The sequence below is a fragment of the Canis aureus genome, chromosome 1, assembly GCF_053574225.1.
Source record: "Canis aureus isolate CA01 chromosome 1, VMU_Caureus_v.1.0, whole genome shotgun sequence".
Taxonomy (NCBI): domain Eukaryota; kingdom Metazoa; phylum Chordata; class Mammalia; order Carnivora; family Canidae; genus Canis; species Canis aureus.
In genome coordinates this window covers 25,932,677-25,956,539 of record NC_135611.1, presented here as the reverse complement: position 1 = coordinate 25,956,539, position 23,863 = coordinate 25,932,677, and the positions used below count along the sequence as shown (strand labels likewise).

The window sequence follows — 23,863 nt, the reverse complement described above, 5'->3', positions numbered from 1 at the left end:
CTCTGTGTGTCTCATGAATAAATAAATAAAACCTTAAAAAAATAAATTTCCAGAATTAATGATTACTTCAAAATGATTTCCTAGGTCCACAGATGTGTGTTTTAACTTTCTTGTAAATGAATGGCTATTTCAGAACTCTCTCAGGAACTAGATCTTTCCATTAGGTCAGAGGGCAACAGGAGGCAGCTCATAGGAAAGTGAGTATTTTGCAAGTGATGTCAAAAGCCTCCAGGGGAGTTTGCAAGTCTGAGAGGGGCTTTATTCATACAAGTCCAACTCAAGGATCTCAGGCAGGCACCACTCAAGAGACAAGGGAATGAAAGGTCCATCTCTAATTTCAACATGCACCTGGATCCCAGATACCACCCTAACTCCTCTCACAGGCTTCTCTGCCAGCCTTGGGGAAAATTCACACTCCGGGTCAAAGTGGCTGGTCTGGTCAGTCTGTGGGAAAAAGATGTTAAGCCCAGCTCATCCAGTGAGGTTGGGTGGGACCCCTTGCCTTTTCATTCTTTCCCTTTGATGTCCTTTTTTTCTGAAAGTCTTCACCTCTGTATTCACGGTTAAGAACATGCTGGAGTAGACCACTTCTCTTCTAACTGTGTTATTGGAGTCAGCCGAGGTCAATGGTACTCTGTGTGCTTTTAATCACAGGGTTTGTAAATGTTTTTGTCAGCTTTCCTGGATTTTATTTTCAGTCACTTCTGCTGTCCTTTTCTCCCTCTCCACACTACTTCTTCACTGACAACTAATTCCGAAGAAATCCTCCCTTTCATTTATGACTAATGGAATGGAAACAATGGATAACCTCTGGAAGTCTTATTTACACGTGTGAATTAACTGGACAAATGGAATCTATTTCGATTTCTTGAAATAGAATATATTTGCCCTGTGAGAACAGGTGCAGTGGATGGGTGCAAACGAAAAAACCTGAGTAGCTTGACTAACATTCCGTGGTTTTGTTCTAGAGTAAGCATTTCTAGGAGCAAAGAACAGTTTTGTCTTTAGGCCTATTTATTTATTTTATTTAGCGTGTACTTATATAGTACGTCCTAGTGTCAGTCTTTAAGGATTTTCTAAGTACAAACTCAACCTACGAAATAGCTAGTGATTGTACCCACATTTTATACGTGATAAAAAAATGAATCACAGAGAAGTTAACTAACTTCCCTAAGGTTGCACAGCTGGTAAGTGGCAGGGCTGGGATTCAATTCCAGGTGGTCTCCTACTCCAAAGTCCACGCTCTTCATTTTCTAAAAAATTGAACCCATAGCTTATTACCTATAGGTATATCGCTAATAGAAAGAGAAGGAAGAAAGACAGGGAAAGACAGAGAAAAAAACACATGGAAGGAGGGAAGGGGGAGGAAGAGGTGAACTGAGTGAGAAAAAGAATCATAAATGACAATGATTAGTCACTGCTATCACTGTCATCACAGCTGGGTTTATTTAATTTGATATCATACATTTAGAGAATGTACCATCTGAAGATGTGTCCAATATAATCCTATTTATGCTGGAAAGCAAACTGTACCTGTACTTGGAGTGAAATAATGGAGTGAAAGCAGTGAAATAATGCTTTAGCATCTGAATCTGATTTAAATCAAATGTTTTCATTTGCTGAGTAGTCTAAGATTGTGTGTGTGTGTGTGTGGGGGGGGATATTTTCCCGGATATGCAGAAGTTTCTCAACAACTGGCTGCATGTGTATCAAAAGAAAGGATTCAGTTTCTACTGTGTTCCTAAAACTGTAATCTGTTTTCAAGTGTAGACTGGATAACTGAGTTTTAACTTTTGCAAAAATGTGTGAAATAGATGTTAGAAAGATGCTGTATGTACGGGTGTGTTTTTTAGGCACAGGGAGCTATCCATCCCATAACACATATGTGTTCTTAAACTTGTGGTTATGAAATGCATTATGAAGTTAGAGATGCATTCTAACTGTGTGTGTGTATGTGTGCCAGAGGCAGGGGGTCTGGAGGTTGAAGTCTGGATGCAGAAGAAATCAGACTACAAAAGTGAGGCTGGAACCCAGGGACCCAAAGAATAATTGTATGTGAAGCAATTTGAGTAAATAGAAGACAGGAAGAGATGACAATATTTAGGTAACAAAGCTAATAATTCAAAATGTCGTACCCAAACATCCATTTGGTTGAGTGAATTTACTTCCTAATAAGTTTATTTGATACTTTAGACAGCTATGCTTTGGGATATCACATAACAAAATGCATTAGCATTTCAAACCTTTGTGAAAATTTTATGCTAGTCTTGCTCAGAACGGCACATCTCCATTTGTTTCTTTAGAGCTTAGATGCATTATTTCTTTATGGTGATTTAAACTTTGTGTCTTGGCTCCACTAATAGTATCTTGATGCAGTTCTGTCTTATATAAATACTCTTCCACCAATTTTTCCTTTGTTTTAGTTATAGTCTCCATGTTCCGATAATTCTTACCACATGGAGCAAAACATTTCAACACTTTATTTATTTAGGAAAAAGGAGGCCCTTAATTTGTTCTTTCTTTTCATAGAGCTCACAATAAGAAAGTGATAGTATTTCAAAAATGATTTTATATTAGGAAAAATGTGTTCCATATTCACTTCAAAAGGGGTAAAAAACATGTCAGGAATTGACATCTTCTGGACATCTATCTGGAATTTGATTCATCTTCTCATGCTTCCTGAGTTACTTAAATCACTAGAATACAAGCTCCATGAGGGGACAGATTTTTTTTAAATCAGTTTTGTTCAGTGAGGTATGCCAGTGTCTACACTTACAGGCACACGGGTTCTCAAAAGTTTATTTATTTGTAAATAAATAAACCAAGTGACAGCCTGGGATGCAATCTAAATTAAAACTCATATATTTATAGCCAAACTGTGGAAGGAGCCTCGGCGTCCATCGAAAGATGAATGGATAAAGAAGACGTGGTCTGTGTATACAATGGAATATTACTCAGCCATTAGATATGACAAATACCCACCATTTGCTTCAACGTGGGTGGAACTGGAGGGTATTATGCTGAGTGAAGTAAGTCAATCGGAGAAGGACAAACATTATATGGTCTCATTCATCTGGGGAATATAAATAATAGTGAAAGGGAATAGAAGGGAAAGGAGAAGAAATGGGTAGGAAATATCAGAGAGGGAGACAGAACATGAAGACTCCTAACTCTGGGAAATGAACTAGGGGTGGTGGAAGGGGAGGAGGGCAGGGGGGTGGGGGTGAATGGGTGACGGGCACTGAGGTGGGCACTTGACGGGATGAGCACTGGGTGTTATTCTGTATGTTGGCAAATTGAACACCAATAAAAAATAAATTTATTATTAAAAAAACTCATACATTTCAAACAAAAAAACGTTTCAAGGGATTAATCCCAATGAGTTAAGGAAGTATTCTTTTTTGGGGCTTTGATGGTTTCTTAGGCTTGGCTTCAGCAGTACACATGGGTTTTCTTTCTGTTTGCTTATTTAGAAGTTCTCACAAAAATTGGCTCATCTAATAATTTTTAAACATTGATAAAAATACAAAAGTTTCTAAATCCTGGTAGCTACTTACCAAAAGCTGAATAAACTAACTCCTTCATTATAGAATGTATACTGTGACCATTTTTTTCTATCAATTTGAGTTGTATTTCTTATCTTTTAAACTGCTTTTTCTATAAAAATCACTTTTTTTCCTTAACTTTCTGATTGTAAACATCTGGTGCTCCCCTCCCCCACCCACCAAGACTTGTCCTATACATGGAGCCCATCCTACTAAACAAACTACATCAAAGACTGCTCATAAGTCTGATCTCAGATCTAACATATACTTTCAAATTTTATTTTAATCTTTAACTTTCCTTTAGATAAGCTCTACTCCTGCTATCTTCCCTTTGCACCAACTTATTACCACACTACACCCCCCATCAATATCATAGTTAGCTAGGCAGAGCTGTCTTGGAAAATCTAGTTATGTTTTGGCTTTCTGTTAGAACATCACAAACATCTACTCTCTGGGTTTAGAAAGAGAGCTATTTCTATTGTGAAAGATCACAAACCAGCCAAATCACCGCAATGGCCATAACTGATGGGAGTTACCTTGAAATGGGCTATCAAGGGAGATGGACACAATGCCGGCTAAGGCCATGTGACTGACGTTGACAGGACTTGTACTCCTCTGTCACCCTGTCCCTTATTTCTCCCTCTCCTGACTCATTCAGTGGGATTCAACCTGCTGCTTTTTCTAGTTTTCTCTTTCCCCCTCTTGGTCACCAAAAAAACATATAGAATTCATACCACCTTAGACAAACACCTTTCGGGTAATTTCTTCATATTAAAGGGGTCATTTGCTTCATTAGGTAATTCAGAATTGACAATAAATATGCCTTAAGAAATTACTGTCATAGGATGTATCAGTTTGCTTAACTTGACTCTTAAATAATGTGCTTTTTATGATATGGTATTTGCTTTGGTTCACAGTGAATTAGAGAATTAAAATTAATGTTCTTTACGTGGTATTACTTATTATTTCCTTAGGAAATGAATTGATCCAGGAACTTCTACAAGACCAAATTAAAGCATCACTTTTAAAGGAGGAAGAGTGGAGACAGGGAGGGTCTGTTGTGGCCGATCATGTGGCTTCCTCTTTGTGGAGGCAGGTCAAAGTGATCCCATAGGTCAGCTCAATTCCCTTTCCTGGAAGACTTACACGTCTTACATATTTTTACATGGATAAACCTACCTTCAAGGATAGATATTTTGGAAATATTTTCAAATCAAAACATTGGTTATGATAGGTAAAAAAGCTTTTCAGCAGTATTAGAGATACAGAGATAATATTTTGGTTTCTCTGGTCTGTATCCCAAATCATGATGCTTTTTGACTCCCTTGGATTTTTTTTTTTCTGACTTTACAGACTTGCAATATAAGTAGCAATAATAAAACCTTGTCAGGTTTGTTTTTAAGACAAATTTTCAAAATATTTCATACCCATTAACTGGTTAAGGCTTTTAGTTACGGTCAGAATTATCTAAATGCCTTCACTCTCTAATGTCACTGGGAGTCACAAAATAAACCTACAATTTGAGAAAAATATGATCAGGGCGATTTTCTCCATGACTTTTTGCTGCTGTGATTCTAAGTGCTGATTACACACTTGAAAAAGAGAGCTATATTATTTTTTTTTCTAAGTTGTTCTTTATAAGACATCAACTCTCATTTTATTTTGCATGAAGCCTGAGTTTTTAAGACCTCTAGTTGTCTTCTTCTAACATCTGAAAAAAGGAGAAAATGGATTGATAATTACCATTCCCCCTAACAAAAATAATTGAATTATCTTAAAGTGTATGTGTGTGTGTGAACGAGTGTGTGTGTGGGGGGGAACAGAGAAATAAAATATAAACACATGACTCACTTCCTTCAATTTCACTCCAACTTACCTCACCTCTTCACATCATGTCCCTCACCGTTAAATTTTCATATGTTCCATTGCCATATGACCAAGGTCAGCATATAGCCATTCTTCTGGGAACTCAGTAACCACATAAAGTTTTAGAGATTTGTGTCAAGAAAAGCCCCAAACATCTGTAGCAAATTGGTTTTCTGTGGTATTGTTGTTTATTTTGCTTTGATTCAATAAAAATTCTACTGATAGAGTGGTTTGATAAGAGATATAAAAAATTTCCTAGGATCTGTAACAGTTTGTGGTAATAATAAGTATTTCATACTATTATAAGGGATTTCTTCCTTTCACAATTGAGAGAAGATCTTGTTGTCTTTCTCTTATATAAATCGAAAAGCAATTTTCTTCCTCAATTTCCTCTAAATAGACACTACTGACCTCATAAAGTTACTCTGAAGTTTAAATGAGACAATTCATGTAACATACTTGCAGCCCTCAGTAAATGTATTATTATCATTGTGATGATCATTATCATTATCATGGTCAACATATTATCATGTATCCCAAGAGTTACAACACCTGGCTCTGTCCATAACCTCCCCTTAATAATTATTCTTTATTCTTTAAGTGTCTCAAGTGCACTGTTGACATTGGTTTTTACCAAATAATAATTTCCATAAGCATGATGGGAAGAGAAAAAGTAGAGAAAAAGGCATTGTGAATACAGTGGTATTCTCCCCAAGTTTAGAGCTTTCTAGAAATTGCCCTTCTGGTCATGTTCCAATTTCTCATTATTATTGGTAGTTTTACTCCTAAGGCTAACTTTGTAATGGCCTGGGGTTTTGACAAACTCTGTTTTGGTAAACCCTGCTCTAAATGAAGTGACAGTAATTATCTGGCCAATTACAGCAGTGACTATCAATCTGATTATTTAGTTTAAAATGTATAGCTTTTTAAAAAATTAAGTGAGGAAAAAAGATGACTTATGAAGGTCAAATTGCATTTATGTGAGGTTAACTTAATTAATCTTTAATCTCATAGTTAATTCATCTTTAATTTCTTTAACTTCTAATATGGATCTTTAAATGTAGAAATTTCCAAAGGATTAAGACTAGAGCTTCAATTTATAAGTGAGAGGAAATAAAATCTTGCAGCATAGGAAATAAACACATTTCCTTTTTTTTACATACATATGTGTATATGTATTTTTTCCATGAAAATGATATGGTTCATAATAAATATTTTGTATTGGTTACATTTCTGTAATGATATTTATTAATCCCTTTGGGTTGTAGGCTCTTGGAGGCCAGGCACGCAGTCCCTTGCTGTTATATGGCTGTTATAGGAGCAGTAATCCATAGAGTCTCTTCCTTTGCCCCTCACCCCCAGTATGATCTCTTCAATGAGTTTAGTTTTTCAAATACTGAGGAGAGAAAAAAAAAAAAAGCTGGGAAGAGCTATGGACTTTAAGCTTTTCGTTCTTGGTCTTTGAGGACTGGGCTAAAATTTCAGTAAAAAGAAATTACAACATTTAAAGGGGGTGGGGTGGGGATCCCTGGGTGGCTCAGTGGTATAGTGCCTGCCTTCGGCCCAGGGCGTGATCCTGGAGTCACAGGATTGAGGCCCACATCAGGCTCCCTGCATGGAGCCTGCTTTTCCCTCTGCCTGTGTCTTTGCTTCTCTCTCTCTTTGTATCTCTCATGAATAAATAAATAAAAATCTTAAAAAAAAATAAAGGGTGTGGGGTGGTTGGAGGCAGAACATGTAAAGCACAAACTGGGCTATCAATTAACTTTGTCCTGCCATAAGCACCATGAAGAAAAGGTACAGGGCACTGTGAGAAGCTAGAACATAGTATCCTCAGGATAACTCCATGAAGCAGATGTTGATGCCTTACCAAAGGTGATGGAGGCAAGCAAACCTAAACTGGGCTTTGGGGGGTTAACAAATTAACAACTGCAAAGTGCAATTTTGAACATGACAAAAACAACCCCACCAACCAAACACACAAGTATATTCACCTTTACATTCTCTCAGTCCCTACGCATATTTTGACACGATTGTAATCATGGCCTATAGACCACTTTGCATGGGGCTTTTTCTTACTTAATGTATTACCACGGGCATTTCCCTGTGTTTCCATCTTTATAATTAGCATTTTCAACTGCTGCAAGAGATTCCTTGTGAAGTGGGCCATGATTTGCTTAGCTATTCTTCTGCAATTGGGCTTTGGTGCTTTCCAGCCTTTCACTATCGAATAATACTGCACAGCAGCCTTCTCCAAAGAGCTCTCGACTCACGCTAAATCCAAAAGATAAAATCTCAGGGGCCAGAAGTTTTGTGTCGAGAGGCAATATAGTAGGAAGACCATGGGGCCGTGGGTCACACAGAACTGGGCTGGAATTTGGACTCCATTTCCCTGTGGGGCAACCTCTGGTTGCAGTCCACCCTTCAAGGCAGGGTCTTTGCACTGCTGTTCCTTCTGGGAAACCTTTCCTGTGGATCTTCCTGGGCATATCCCAGTCAACATCCAGGTCTCAGCTCAGAAGTTGTCTTCTTGAAGGTGCCCTCTGGCGCTGCCCACCTCTTCCGTTCTCAACACTTTGGCCCATTACCCTTTTTTAATTTTCCTTCTCAGCCCCTATTGCTCTCTCAAATGGTGTTGGCCTATTTCTTGTGGCCTGTTCGCTGTCTCTGACAGAGCTGTGGGCCTAGAGGGGCTGGGAAGCATCCTGTCCGCTCCGCCACACCTGGGGACACTGGCACCACAATACCTTCCTACCGGGTCTCCTACCTGCCTGGCCCGCTGCTGCATCTTGCTTCTTATCCCAGCCTATGTCTTACATTTGCCAGTTTCCACATGGAAAAATAATTGCTAATTACTCCAGTTTTTTATTTAAGGAAACTTCTTTTTATTATTTATTATGCGTAGTAATGAACGTAATGACTTCAATGAGCTTTTTAAATAATTATGTTTTTATCTTTATATATCTGTTCTTTTTTTTTATTATTATAGTACAGATTTCTTTAAATTTTTCCAAAGCCACATGCAGAATTTTGGAATCAAGTGGTACTGAATCATCTCATCCTCCGTGTGGAGCCAACTTTGTATTCAGTTTGGAATTGATACTGGTTGCTCATTTCATATAAGCACACAGGCTTTCCTTTAAACTGATGGCCATAGAAGTCTAAGCACACAGTCTAAGCACAAGTACTTACATGCTAGATCTACTGCACAGCCAGGAGGATAATATCTGGGGGCCCCTAGGCTTGGAGAGACCAGCACCACATTCATGTTGTCTTCTTCCTCTCTATTTTTTCCCCAAACATGTTCACAAGAGGTTAGAACTTTGTCAAACCAAGGTTGAGCATGAGACATCTAAAAGAATTAACTGTAAAGAGAAGGATGTGGAAGGAGCCAGATACTGTTATTAATTATGCCAGGCACCCAACCATCCTGTTTGTATCTCGTAAACAAATAAATAAACAAACAAAAAAACATTGTAACTGTGAGCAATTCGCTTCTCTCTAGGACTTCTTTCTCCAGCTGCAGGATGAGAGTACTAACCAGGTTCTTTCCAAAACTGACATTCGTAGGATTAACTCAGCACATTTTATCACCCCTCATTTCTCCTCCCACAATCACTGACAGCTAATGTGGCTGCGTCCCCATAGAAGGGCAGTTTGCCAAAGTGTGAGGATATGGTTATTTTCAATAAGCTATAGATTATTCTGGCGAAGAATAATCCAGGGCCTATTGCTCTCGTCAATACCCAAACAACCCAAAGCATGGCTTTGCAGTAATATAAGCCAAATCTAATATAAATCAACTTCTTCCCTACCACATTATTGATAGACATCAAAGGGAAATGCTAACAGATGGTCATTAGTGATAAAAAGGACTATTACTTTCTTCTTTCACAGACTTTTTAAAGTTGAAACAATTTTATTTCAGAGCATAGTTTATAGATAATGCCAAAATGTAGGCTTTGCAACAAAGAAAATGGTTTGCTTGCTGTTATTTTTATTTTCATATGTAGGAGCCTAAGAGTGATTTCCAATGCCATTTGGCCCTCCATTGCAAAGTAACCTCAAGAAGTCAGTTAAGCCCATCTCAGGCTCCTGATAATAAAAGTAAATGAACTATTGCCTCGCCTTTTTCATTCACCCACACTCACCATTACTTTCTCCCATTATTACAATGAAGAGTCTATCATTGGGCTAATAATGTGTCATAGCATCTTGCTTATATGAAAAATATTAGCTCTGCTGGAAGAGAGTGTCATAATGATGACCTGATTGCTTTAAATTATTATTTTAGTGGGGCACCTGGGTGGCTCAGTTAAGTATCCAACTCTTGATTTCAGCTCAGGTCATGATCAGGGTCATGAGATGGAACGCCGCATCCAGCTCTGCTTGGGTGTGAAGTCTGCTTGAGAGTCTCTCCCTATTTGTATTTCTACAAATATTTATTAAGCACCTACTACATGCTGGTCTAGACAATGCATTTACAACCAGGGACCAGAAGGGGTTCCTGATCTAAAGAGGCTAAAGGAGGAAGGCAAAATATGGAAGTAAAAGAAAATGAGGAGGGAAGGAAGGAAGGAAGGAAGGAAGGAAGGAAGGAAGGAAGGAAGGAGAAAAAGAAAGAAGAAAGAAAGAAAAGAAAGAAGAAAGAAAGAAAGAAAGAAAGAAAGAAAGAGAAGAAGAAGAAGAAGAAGAAGAAGAAGAAGAAGAAAAGAAAGAAAAAGAAAGAAGAAAGAAAGAAAGAAAGAAAGAAAGAAAGAAAGAAAGAAAGAGAAGGAAGAAAGGGAAAGGAGGAAGGAGGGAAGGAAGAAAAGGAAGGAAGAAAGAAAGAAAAGGAAGGGGAGAAGGAAGAAAAGGAAGGAAGAAAGAAAGAAAAGGAAGGGGAGAAGGAAGAAAGGAAGGGAGGAAGGAAGGAAGAAGGAAGGAAGCAAAGTTATATTTTTGGCTTTTCTGCCCCTGACTCTTAGTATGAACTTGCACCAGTGACCAACTTTTAGTCTGTTAACTAAACCTATTCACACAAGAGAGAAAATGCTTCAGCTTCCCTGCTTGAATGCCGGACGACCACTGAGATCACTTACATAAATATTTTTCTTTGAGCTCCCTAGCAGACAGGAACTTTATAAATATTTAGTATTATTGTTGCACCTTAGGTACAAGTAGATAGGAAAATTATGATCCTTCTATATTTATGTAAGAAACAACCTATTTCAGACAATTCCTGTTCATGGCAAGCAACTTTGCATTGGTTTGTTAGTGTCTCTTGGGCTTTCCTTTTTCCTTTCTCCTGTCCCCCCTTGCAGTTGATGACCGTGGAAATATAAATAAACTTTGCAGCAGAGGGGAGGAAGGTGAGGAAGCTCAGTATGTGGTAGTCACATGGGCTGAGCTCAAGCTGTGTATCAGAATGTGTGAGGATTCAAAATAAACATGACATTGAAAATTCCTGATTGAAAAGTGTGAGAAAATGATTCATTTTAAGAATGAGTAATTTGGTTGAATGTTCTCTACTTGAGTAACCTTGCTGACTCTCTAGTTTTGTCTGTCTGTTGCTTTTTGGATACATGTGGTGAGAAGAAACCTTAAAAAAATGGGATTGTAACTGGTATGTTTAGCGCTTGTTTATTTCAAATGGAGTCTTCCAAAATTAATTCACCTGCTTCTTTGCAAATTCTTGTCCAACAGGCTGTCCTCCAAGATTTTAATGGGACAAAATTCCAGAATGATGTTCTCGGAATGCATACATGGGTTATTTTTGGATGGTGGAATTTCAGGTGATCTTTTTAGTTTACTTTCTTATTAATACTTCCCTGCATTTCCTGACTTTTTTCCTTTAAGGAGGAACTATCATTTTTACAAAAACATTAGTTTGAAAAGTAATGAGATTGAGGGGTGCCCGGGTGGCTCAGTGGCTAAATGTCTGCTTTTGGCTCAGGTCATGATCCCACGGTCCTGCATCGAATTCCCTTTTGGCAGGGAGTTTGCTTCTCCTTCTCCCCTGCTTGTTCTCTCTCTCTCTCACAAATAAATAAATAAATAAATAAATAAATAAAATCATTTAAAAATAATAATAAAATTAAAACCCCTTACCACTGGTGATTTCATTCTCCTCTCTGCCATATATGGCCCAAGTTTTTAATGGACTTATGCTTTCTTCTTGCTTTCCTTACAAATTTAAGACAAGCAGTTATACAGTAATTAATTTCCAAATTTAGAAAGTGAATCCTCTGTGCAATTGAGTAGGCAGTTGGTGTCAATTTAGGGAACTCAGGCAGCTTATCCACCACATTTATATAAAATTTTTCTTTTGTGTTCATTTACAGGAGTAATTCAGACCAAAGCACAGTGGTCTCTTGCACATGAATTATGCTAATAATGTTCTGTTTATTGACCTCATCTCAAGACAATTTTATGATTTTTAATATTTCTTGAGCATTCAGGGTGTTTTTATGTCAGTTACAAACAAAAGACAGTAACTTCACATTCAATTATTTTACTTGCTGAAATAATAAAAGCCATTTAAGACTTTCTCTTTTGTGTATCCATGTGTGGTCTTCTTTTCTAATTTTGCTTCAATACTAATGCAGAGCAGAACATTCAACATATCTGGAGACCAAGCTTTCTCCCCACTGTCCAACTTCGTAAAGAGGATGCTTCTAGGAGGATCTGCAAGGGCATCTATTCACTTTTTCTATAAATGTTTATTAAGCACTTATTGGTGCTAGTCCATACTCTAGGCAATGCATTTACAGCCAGGAATCAGAAGCGGTTCCTCATCTAGAGAGGCTAATAGAGCATATCCACAGACACATAACACAGAAGTGTTAGAGCTGCAATCATGAGGTCTGGATGGAACCCATTTCATGAACACCACCATGGAGAGGCCAATATTATCTGGCAGAAGTATACGAAGAAAGATCAGAAAATACTTCAAAGAACAGAGGGGAGAAAAGGCAAATGTGGCAGAGTGAGCAATCTGAAAAGCCACCATGATGTGAAACGCTAGGGCTCTCTTTTGAAAATTCTAGAGGTATTTTCATGTGTCTAGAGGGCATGGAGTGAGTGAAGTGAGAATGACAGGTGAAGCTAGATCATTAAATGTTTGGGGTGGGGGGGACGCCTGGGTAGCTCAGTGGTTGAGTGTCTGCCTTTGGCTCAGGTCGTGATCCTGGAGTCCTGGGATCCAGTCCCGCATTGGGCTCCTTGCGGGGAGCCTGCTTCTCCCTCTGCCTATTGTCTCTGCTTCTCTGTGTGTCTCATGAATAAATAAATAAAATCTTAAAAAAATAGAAATAAAAATAAATAGGGAGGTGGCAGGTAGGGGCAGGTTCTAGATGTGAATTTAGGACTCATAGAATCAACCTCAGGAAGCAGATGTAGCTATGTGTTCCAAACTCCTCCCTGCTAGGAATAAAAGTAGGGTCACAAAGCAAGAAGTTTGCCTTTGACTGCTCTGGAAAAATTGAGCTCCCCTAAAATCCTGCCCACTGTGGTAAATATGCCTCACATGGTGCCAAGACCCATTCCTCTTGGCCTCCATGTACATCATTTTGTTCCTCTCTCCACATTCCTGTTCTCCTCATGGTTGGAGCCAGCAGCAACAGCCAAGACCCGGTGCTTGTAGAAACTCAGCTCCACGGTTGCAGCTCTTGCATTTCTGCGTGTCAGTACAGTGCACTCTATTGCTCCTGAAAGTTCAGATTCTTGCCTCAGTTCTTTTAAGGCATTATAGCCCTCTTCTCTGATGCTGGCCTGTGGTCATTGGCTAAACCTGTAGATTTCCATCCCCTCTCTCCTCTTCTCAGTGACCTGAGAAGGTCACTCCTGGAACTCCTGTGGGAAACCCATCCACCTGAAGCTTGCCTTCCAGACATGGTGACAAATGCCCGAACCCTTGGGAGAACAGTTTTGATGCAGGCTGGTAACTCTGGAAAAGCTCTGGGGAAAGAAACAGAGAAAACAGGAGGAAGAAAAAGCAGGCTGACCCTATGACTTGAAGAGAGAACAGGATGTACAGGTGCCTTGTATGGGGCTTCCAAATCCAGAGTAAATAGTACGTATTAGTCATATTCTTCTTACCTCTAATTTTTCATCTGACATCCTCTATTATTTTTCTGTTTTGTATTGTTTGTATGTTTGTAAGTCACCTTAGAACTTTTTTTTTTGAAATAGGGCAGAATGTAAATACATGACTAAAGAAAGTAATTTAGAGTTGCCACATTGAGTAATTTGCGTTCTGAAGATAAAAGTGGTGCAGTCAAAAACACCTTTTGCTAGAACGCTTTTTTTTTAATATATATATATATTTTTTTATTTACTTATGATAGGCACACAGTGAGAGAGAGAGAGAGGCAGAGACACAGGCAGAGGGAGAAGCAGGCTCCATGCACCGGGAGCCCGACGTGGGATTCGATCTTGGATCTCCAGGATTGCGCCCTGGGCCAAAGGCAGGCACTAAACCACTGAGCCACCCAGGGATTCCATGAACGCTTTTTGCTAACCATGACTGTGGTCGGAACTTGACACAGCAGGGAAAGAGGATTTCAGACTGTAATCTAACTTCCCCATGATGCTTTCCCCCTGACCTATCCCCCGATGGCAACGTAGTTTGGCGGTACTTTTCGTCCCCTCAAAACCAAACCGAACCAAACCTAAGGAGGACGGCAAGCACCAGGGTGCGGACTCCTGGCGTCACGAACCAGGCTCTTCCAGCTGCGGGGCTCCCACTGGGTGAAAGGGTGGGAGCAACGTCCCAGGGGAGATGAACGGAGTCCCTCCGCGGGCTGGGAGGGTCGCCGGCTGCAACGGCGCAGAAGGGCCCCTGCGGGGTATAGGAGGTGTTGAACCGGAGCGCGGGCTGGGACTTAAGTCACTTTCCCTCCACCGAACCCAGGATTACCCCTTTGGATCATCCAACTCCTCCCCCTCTCGGCCTGGCTACACTTGCCGTCTCCCATCAATTCCTCCTTTGGCCGGGGTAGGGGTTCGCTACCCCCGCCCCGCCCCGCCCCGCCCGCGCCCTCCCGGAACCCGCGCGCTCGCTCCTTTCCCCGCCGCCCCAGCCCCCTCTTCCCGGCTTCGGCCTCATCCACCCCGCACCGCACTCTTCTCCCGCCCCGGAGCCCAGACCTCGGGGACCAGGGCCGGAGTGCGGAGCCGCAGGTGGACGGGCTGGAAACCCGACGGGGCGAGCGTGCCGCGGAGCGGGCAGCGGAGCGGGTGGGGCCCTCCTCCTCCTCCCCCTATCCCTCCCCCTCCCCGCGGGCCGAGGGGCGGGCCGAGGGGCGGGCCGAGGGGGCGGGGCCAGGCCTCCTGCGCGTCGCCGCCCCCCCCCGCCCCCCGCCCAGCTGCCTCCTCCTCTCCCAGTCCGCGCGACCCAGGTGCCTGCGGGCAGGAGGCGCCCGAGGATGTGCGGGTGGCCGCTGCTCCTGCTCTGGGGGCTGCTACCCGGCGCGGCGGCGGGGGGCTCGGGCCGAGCCCTCCCGCACCAGACCGTCCTCGACTCCCAGGGCAAGTACTGGCTGAGCTGGGGCCCCCGGGGCGGCCGGCTGGCCTTCCGCCTCGAGGTGCGCACCGCCGGCTACGTGGGCTTCGGCTTCTCGCCCACCGGGGCCATGGCCGCGGCCGACATCGTCGTGGGCGGGGTGGCCCAGGGGCGGCCCTACCTGCAGGTAAGCGCGTCCGCTCCGGGAGCCCGGCCCGGCCCGGCCCGCCCTCGGGCAGGCGCGTGTGCAGGCGCCCCGGGGCCGCCGGTGTCCTCTGCGGCGGAGGCTGGAAGCCGTCGTCCCCGCCGCCCCGCGGTCCAGACCCCGCGCGCTCCCCTGGGAGGTCTCCCGCACCCCTGGAGCCCAAGGCTCCCCGCTCCTCCGCCGGCCCCGGGGGTTGCTCCGGGAAGCCGAGCCCCGGGGACGTCGGGCAGCTGTCCGTCTGTCCCCAGCGCCCCACTTCACAGGTCCCCCACTTACACACTGTCGCGCATCCCCATTCATCCCTCATGGGAAAGGAGGACGACCCTTCGGGGACCTAACGGGACGGCCCTCGGGGTTGGAGGGACCTGTGACCTTTGGCACTTGGCCGCCTCGCGGTCTAGGACCGGGATCCCGGAACCTAACCAAATCCTTGCTGCCCTGGAGTCCCCGGCGGAGCTGAGGTCAGCTGCCTCATCTGAGAGATGAATGAAAGGTCCCCAAGAACCGTTTGGGAACTCTGCTGTTCTGGGAGCCCGCTAGGGTGCCCATTCCAGATCTGCAAAACTTAGAGTTCCCCAGGCAAAATCCTCTATTAAGTGGAGAAACGCTTCACGCATTTTAATAGCTTACGGTCAATTTGACAGCTGCCGATTCGCTTTAAAGAGTGGAGTAGATACCGTTGCCTGTTCATAGACATCTTTATGAATGGGGGGGGGGGAGGGGGGCGAGAATCGTGAGAAAACCAGAACGATTAGGTGGTTAGACATCTTTGTTTATTTGATCTTGACAACCTTTGGACACTTTTCCACAGTTACATAACATTGTGGTGACTATACTTTGTTATTTAAAGAATTCATCCCAAAATACTGCCCTTTGCTAAAAGTTTCTTCTTCCAAATGAAAACTCCTTGGTGTTATGGCATTGTGTTAAGGTTTTAATGATATTAATATCAATGCACCGGATGGATTTCAAAGTGCCTTTCTCAGTAATTTTATTCCTGACTTGTGAGTTTGATTTCCACAACTTTCTGGCTGAGATGCCATCAATTTTAACCCTAATTCTGGCACTAAGAAAATGACAGTAATAAAAACTTCAAAACCATCCTGTTGTCTGTTTTTTTTTTTTTTCATAAACTAATTCTTTCTTCCCAAAATAAGTATTCTACAACTCCAATAAAATTAAGTTTTATGAGGATTTTTGCTTTGTTGAAGTCATTAATGTATAAATTTCCTCCTGCGGCAGCATTTCGGACATCAAATTTGTAAATCAAGAATTTGATTCCAAATACGGGCCTCACTAGCTGAATAACTGAACTCTCTTCTGATAAGGAAGAAGAAAATGCCTTATTTAAGTACATAATGGAGCCAAGTCTTTTTGTTTGTTTTATGTTTGTTCAGGATGGGGAAGGGAATATCCCCAGTTAATTGTCCTTGCATGTTTCATTGAAAGGGACGTAGAAAATCTTACTATGATAATATCACAAAACAGGATATACTTTAAAAGATAACTTGATACCGTTTTTCCCAAAGAGTAGCATTTCTAGAAAGCCCATCCAATTTGATATCAAATGAAAGACCAGCAGTAGAGTCCTGTTTCAACATGCTATAATTGACCCACTACAAAAACAGACTGTTAAACTACAGAGTGTTTTCATATTGCTGGTGGTTCTTCATAAAAATTGCATAAAAATTAACTAAGTGCCCCTTGGATAGACTTTGAGCCATAGAACTTTTCTTAAAGTAATCAAGGAGTATCTACCAACCGTGAGATAAACCTTAGGAATGGTCATTTTCTCAATATAGTTAATGAGCAAGAAATAGGATTTTTCCTTCCATTTTTATTCCTAAGGAAATAAAATCCTTATTTTTATCCATAAATGATAATTATTTTCTTAGTGGACTGACATCCTTTACTGTTCCCTTTCCTTAATCCTACTCATTCTAGGACATATAAAATACACTAAAAATTAGGCTAGCCAGTCACATAGAAAGAAAATTGATTAAAAAACCTCTTTAACAAAATGAAAGTCACCAAAAATAAAATGTATCAGTTTAGCTGGGTCATCCAGGCTAGGTGATTTTCCAAAACTTGAAATCGAATCTTCTCTCTAGAAACTATTAATTTGAGAGTTTTCCTACAGTGGTGTGATAAGGATATCCTGAGCAACTATACCAAAAGGTGAATAGGGTTCTTAAACAGTGTATGTGATTTAATTAGTAGACTTTGGGTTTCATGTAATTTTACTCCCAGTGAGAAGAAACTTTGCAAGACAAAGCATTGGCTTCTAGGGTATCCAGGCATGGGCAGCCACTGCCTGTGGTTGGAGATGGCATCAGCCTGCATGATAATAACCTATGTTGACATCTGGGTCACCTCTCCTCCCCTCGAAGCTTTTTCTTCATATATTTTACGTCTTCCTTTCTTATTTCACTTATAAAAACTTGGCCTGCAGATATTTTTTCTATTATCCTGACTTCTATTTTTCTGATTATCTTAAACTTTTCTTTTCAATAGATATTAACTCCTGGATAACTGTGTGAGAATAAATTCAAACCAACCAGTAGAGAATTGTTGGTTAGAATAGGTGCCACAAACCCAAGTGCCTGTAGAGGTCAGATAGCAAGTATAAAAGATTGAAGGGCTTGATGCAACACAACAGATCGTAGAGAGGATTAAGGAAAAAAGAGTTTTTGTGACTGAGTTACTGTTATGTGGGAATGCAAATCAGCTATTGGCAGATCTTTTGTTTTTGCTCTTTTTTTGAGAGAAGATGGAAATTTAGATATGTGTAAGTAAAATCTGATTACGAAATACTGGCCACAATTCAAGTTTGTAGAAAGTGCCATGTAGAGCACATGTATACACAAAGTTTTAGTGTGGTAATAGCCCATGGACAGCTTAATCTGGAGCCAAGAGGGAAAAAGCTAAGGTTAGTAAAGAATCAACCCAAATTATGAAAAACAATGAAAGGCAGAGAGGCAGGTCCCATTTCTCTTCAGGCCCAGCTTATTCTGTACCAAGAAACGTCCAGTGTCCAAGGAGACCTTGCCCATTTTTTGGGTAATCTATTGTATACAGAACACCCTAAAACATGGTCACTTTATATAGTGACGCTGAGTTTGCTCACAGATGTGCAACTTGAGAAGGGGCTAGTTGAGGACAGATATCTATTTCACTTGATGTCTACTCCAATTTGAATAGTTGGAATCATCAGAAGGCTCCCTCAATCACTTGCCTGACTGGCAGCTCCTGTTGGTTCTTGGCTGGGGATCTCAGCTGGTACTGTGGTGGGAATGTGGCCACTCCATGTTGCCCCTCAGCTTCCCACAGCTGAGTGGCTGGGGCCCAATGGTGAGTCCCAGGTAGGAACTGGAGAGCAGGCTTTTATAACTTAGCCTTTGAGTCATCTTCGTGGTAGTTGCATCTCACTGGATTCAAAAGGGAACGTAGACTCCACCTCAGTGTCACATCATAAGGAGGTCACAGGGGAATGAAATATGTGAGTGTGGCCATCTTTGCAAAATACTTGCTTCCACAGCCATCCCCACTAATTTATCACAGTCTCCTTCCTAGCACCACCTTTGAGTACATACCCACATGCATCTACTCGCTCTTGACACTACTGAGGTCAGGAGGCAATATTTACTTATTCACCTTCTTTCCTTTTACACACACTCTCTCACACCACTCACAAGGAGTTAGTGAACAGTTAGTTCTCCTATTCCATACTCCTCTGTCAATAAAGACTACTGAAGCTCCTACAACCCCATATTTTTCGGTGGTGCCAGTCACTAATTCAGGGTTGGACCCAATGAGAATATCTCCAAAGGGCTGTGTGACATTTGCTTCTAGGCTTGTGGAGTGAAAAATCAAATTCTGATTTCCTTGCCCCAAGGCAATAGGCTTGGCCACCCTTAAAAGTATGAGGGTTTATGGAAATTTGCCCTGCACAATTTGTAACCCACTGACCCAGTCTGAAGGTAGTTCCTCAAATGATATATAACCAGGTCCAATCAAATGGGGAAAGAAAAAGAAAAGTGGTTGCAAAGTGAAGCCTGTCTCAGTATAATCTATCAGATATACTATTGTGGAGAGGCTCTTACTTGGGGTGATGTGACTCCTGGGATGCTGCTGAGGTCATTTCTGCACTGTCTTTCATAGGATTGCCAGGGGTGGGGGTGGGAAGCAGTCTTTCCTCTTGCATTGGCTTTTGAAAACCTCAGTATTTTGTCTCAATGAATTAACTCTCACTTCCCTGATGGATTCATGTCCTCTCCTTGTACTTTGCCCCTTTTTGACACAGTGCAAACCCACCCCCCACCCCAGCCACTTAGCAACTGTGAGTACCCATTTGAAGCAAATAATCCGGGTTGATGAATGCCTAGTTTGTGTGAATTAGAGAAGAGGGCAGCATTGTTGGATGTGCCTGTTGAATTTGCACAAAAATTGAATCACTCATCCTTTGGGGGTAGAAATTGCTAGTGAATGGAGGCTGAAACATATGTCATCATTTGTTACAGCCTTGCTCCTTGGCTGTCTCTAAAACTGAAACATTTCTGTGATGAGAAATAAGTCTTTAGCAGCAGGGCAATTGCCCATAGGCTGTTCACTGAGGAAGTACTTGGAAATTCTGTGATTTGAAATCACAGAAAACAGTGAGCATTCTTTGTGGTAAGGATGTGCTGCTTTTAAGTACACCCCAGCCAACGGCAACAAAAAAATGTTTGGAAAGCAAATTGAAAAGCTGTAAGGGAAAGATGAAGAGAGTGTACAACCCTGACACAGCTCAGCTGGGGCTTTGTTAAGAGATATTTATAAATCTTCAGATTATGCCCCCCCAACCCAATTTCCAGATGACAGAGGGACCTCTCCAAGCTTCGTGCTTTGTGCATTAGTAATAGGGACACATGAGTCAGTGTAATGCTCGGCACACGATGATACTCTTCAGCTGTGTGGTTCTTCCTGGCATGGCAGATGGATTCACAATGCCAGCCTGAGGAAGCAGGGCCGACCTAAGAGCCAAGGGAACACTGCACCTGGATTGACCAACAAAGTTCAAGACTTCATACAACCAATGACAAATTTCTGGATTCTTGGAAGGGAAGGGAGAGTCTGCTTCAAAGATCGTGAATGGTGGCTTGTTGATTCATTTTTTTGTAATAGAGCCCTATTACAGTAAAGTTGCTGGCAGAAGGAATGAATTAATTATATGAATGTTTTTGAAAATGTTTGATCCGTACAAAAAAAAAAAAAAAAGAGAGAGAGACAAAATTGTGCATGTGGATGCCTCACAACATTTAAATAGAAAGTTGTTTCTCTAGGAAACCTCTTCCTAAGCTATGTCTTTAAAACTTGTTACATTCTAGAGTAGATAAAAAAAAAAAAAGTGCTGCTCATAAGGGTAACATATAGCACATAGCAGAGAATTCTGCAAAAATGACTTAAAATGTATTTTAAGTATTTTGTTAACTGTAAAGTTGGAATTATATATCTAGTGTCATATAAATAGTGTATAAATCAGACTTAATTTGCTATTGAGGTCTTTCCTATTCACCTCATGTAGCCAAAAATTATGAGAAAAACTTTGAACAATTATTGCCTTTACAAGTTAAATATTGCTATTTTGTGTATTTACTTACTGCTCTTAAGAGCTCAGAAGTTCAGGGGTGTCCGCCTGGTTCTTCTGAAGAACATGTGACTCTAGATCTTAGGGTTATGAGTTCGAAACCCATGTTGGGTATAGGGATTGCTAAAAAATGAAAAAACTTAAAAAAAAAAGAAAAAACTCAAGAGTTCAGTTGATTCCTCTCAAGTTTCCTAAGTTTCCCCACACCCCCAATTTTACTGAGTCTTATGTACCTATTAAACAGCTGCTTGAAGCCGTACGGATCAGCAGCCTGGATTCATTTCCTCTGAGTCCCAATTTGCAGTTCTTTCTTCTCCTGCAAGGAAGCAGTAGCTAACATAAAAACATATTCCAATTTTTTCCTTCATAGTGAAAGAACATGTATAATAAAATATATCTTAAAAGAGATTGGTAAAATAAAGTCATAGTGTTTATCTTCCTACTTTTGTCCCACTATAAATGTCATTGATATACATTTCTATGATATGATTTTTCATTCCTCGAGTTCTCCGTACATGCCATACACTGTGATAAGTACTTAAAGTGTGGACTCTCACATAATTCTCACAATAGCCCTGTGAAGTCAACGTCTTATTTCTCCCATTTTATGTATATAAACTTAAGCTCCAGGTCACACAGAAAGGGGATCATTTGTGACTCATATGACAGAGTAAAACACTTACCTATGGGCCATGATTGTTGGAATGTCATTTATTCATTAAACCAATATTGATTGAACTTTTATTGAACAGTTCCAAATCTTAGGGACGTAGCATTGAGTCAGATGAAGTCAGTGGTGTCATGGAACTCACATTTTGGTGGGGGATAAACAAATAAATACATAAAGAAAAATACAAGAAAGTGCTGAGAAATAAAATAGAGTGATGTAATAAGGAGAAATCATGTGGCTATTCCAGACAGTATACTTATAATCAAGACCTGAAGGAAAACAAATGTCTCAAGTCTTAAAGGTTGTCTTTGGAGATTAATCATAGTGTTTACAACTCAAAATATTATATACTCTGAAGAAGATTATCTGGCATGTGCATCAAAGAAGTTAGTGACCTTGAACATAGGACTCTACCTACCTGGAAGAAATATAATTAATGTTTTAACAAATGTGTCTGAACCACATGAGCTCTCTTTTCTGTTTCTGTGGCATTGCTACACAGATGTTTAGTAAGCTCAACTAGAGTCTTTCAAGCTTTGATCTAGAGACTTGGTGATTTTATAGAAGTTTCTTTCTTAATTCTAGGTGTGCATGTTTTTCTCTTATACACTGTATTCTTTCTCATCAGCAGCAATATTAGGGAGCTAAAGACCTTGGAGAAGCTAGATCAGCAAAACATCTGTGCCTGCAGAAGATTTCCATCTTTTGGGCAGTTTTTAAACTAAAACTCAGAAATCTCAGTGTGTTAGATAAAACTAGATTGCTGCCCTTTTCCCCCTGCAAAGTTCATGCAATGAAACTCACTCATACAAGGAAACTCATGGTAGATGAAACCATGTAGAAGCTAGACCTCCTAATACTTTGAACATTCAAGTCCCTTTGGACGGGGCCAAGATGGTTTCATGCTATGGCAGATTGCAGTCAAGTGATGAACAGCAAGGCTAATAGAGAACTGAGAACTTGGAAAAGATACTTCCTATGCCAGAAGTTCCCAAACTTCTCCGCTCATTAGCATCAGTTGGGTGTCTTTAAAAAACTTCAGTGTCCAGGTAACCACCCTCTTGACCCCATGCCAATTAAATCTCACACAATCTCAGGGGGTGGACATAGGCACTAATACATTTTAGTTTCCCAGGTGATTCTGATCGGCAGACATGCTTGGGAACTACTGACCTTATGTGTTCAGGCTCTTTGATGGGAGTCAGGTCAACTGAAACTTGGAAGATTTCAGGCATTCGGCATGGCGATGCAAAGGACAATTCTATACAAAGCCATTCAGAGTGGTTTTGAAGTTTGGTATTTGAAGCAAGGGCTATCATATGTTTGGATACTGACAATTGTCTTATCAAATAGAAGAATAAAGTGGATTTTCCTAAAATGGAAATACTTCTGAGATGAGCTTGACAAAGTTATTGATAATTCTAAGTATTTTTTCATATTTACATGTTGAAACAAGAGTAGCAATGGAAGGACTGTGGGTAGTGGTGTATTTCAACATATGCTGAGCCAGAAATCTCTCTCCTCCTCATAGCTATCATTTCTATACATCTTTTGTCAGTTGGTTCTAGCTGCTGTATTTCTAGGCAACAGGAATATCTGCCCACACAGAGTCTAAAATTTGTAAGTTATATATGGCTACAGGGCATCAAAGGAACATTAATAAATGAAAGTTCCAGATAATTCTCAGCATGTATTTAAGCCAAGAGAAATGAGAAATGTTCTACTTTAAAATCTTTTATTAGAATTAACAGTAATACAATGGACTTCCTTTGTATTTGGAAAAATTCTCAAGTGTCTTTCTAATTATGTAAATAGATATCTTCTCCTTTCCTCCCTCCATTCCCCAAATTACTAATAAGCACTGAAATGCCCTAAAGCTATCACTGCAGAAGGGAGAAAGAGGAAAAGTAGCGGGAGTGGTAGATAATTAGTATTTTACTAGGGCATGGATGGAACATTTACAAGTTGGTGACTGTCAGCATTGCCACATCTTCCTGAGGTACCAGGAACAACAGTTTCATGTGCTTGGCAGGTCATCAAAAAATGCCTGCAATATAACTTACAAGCAAGAATTTTTGGTGTTTATCCTCGCACTTCTTGCTACCTATTGGATGTGTGGTCCCTGGAAAACTCCTTAGCCTCTCTAAGTGACCGTTAACTTTATGGAGAAGAGACTCTTGATATCTAAAGAATATCTTAATACCTTAAGCAAGGTATATGGCACATTGAAAGTGCTTGAATACAAGAGATTATTATAATCAAGCAATCAGTGAAATGTCAGAATTATCAGGAGATGACATGGAGACAAATATGGTAGCTTTTCAACTTGGAGAAAAGGTGTCAGCTAAATGTAACAATGGGGGGTATTGAAAATTTGAGGAAAAACTGTAAGCAATTGGTTTATGAATCCTTTGACATCATTAATGACTAGAGACCAACATGGTTTCAATAAACACAGTGATACTGA

General features: G+C 40.9%; 1 protein-coding gene across 1 annotated transcript in view; it reads left to right on the top strand.

Moving 5' to 3' along the window:
• The first annotated feature begins 14,767 nt into the window (after positions 1-14,767).
• The window catches only part of MOXD1 (monooxygenase DBH like 1), a 95,566-nt gene continuing 86,470 nt past the window's right edge, over positions 14,768-23,863 (top strand). The window contains exon 1 of the mRNA XM_077893321.1: positions 14,768-15,082. Within this exon, the coding sequence (XP_077749447.1) occupies positions 14,819-15,082 (264 nt within the window). The 5' untranslated portion in view covers positions 14,768-14,818. The remainder of the gene's footprint in view (positions 15,083-23,863) is intronic.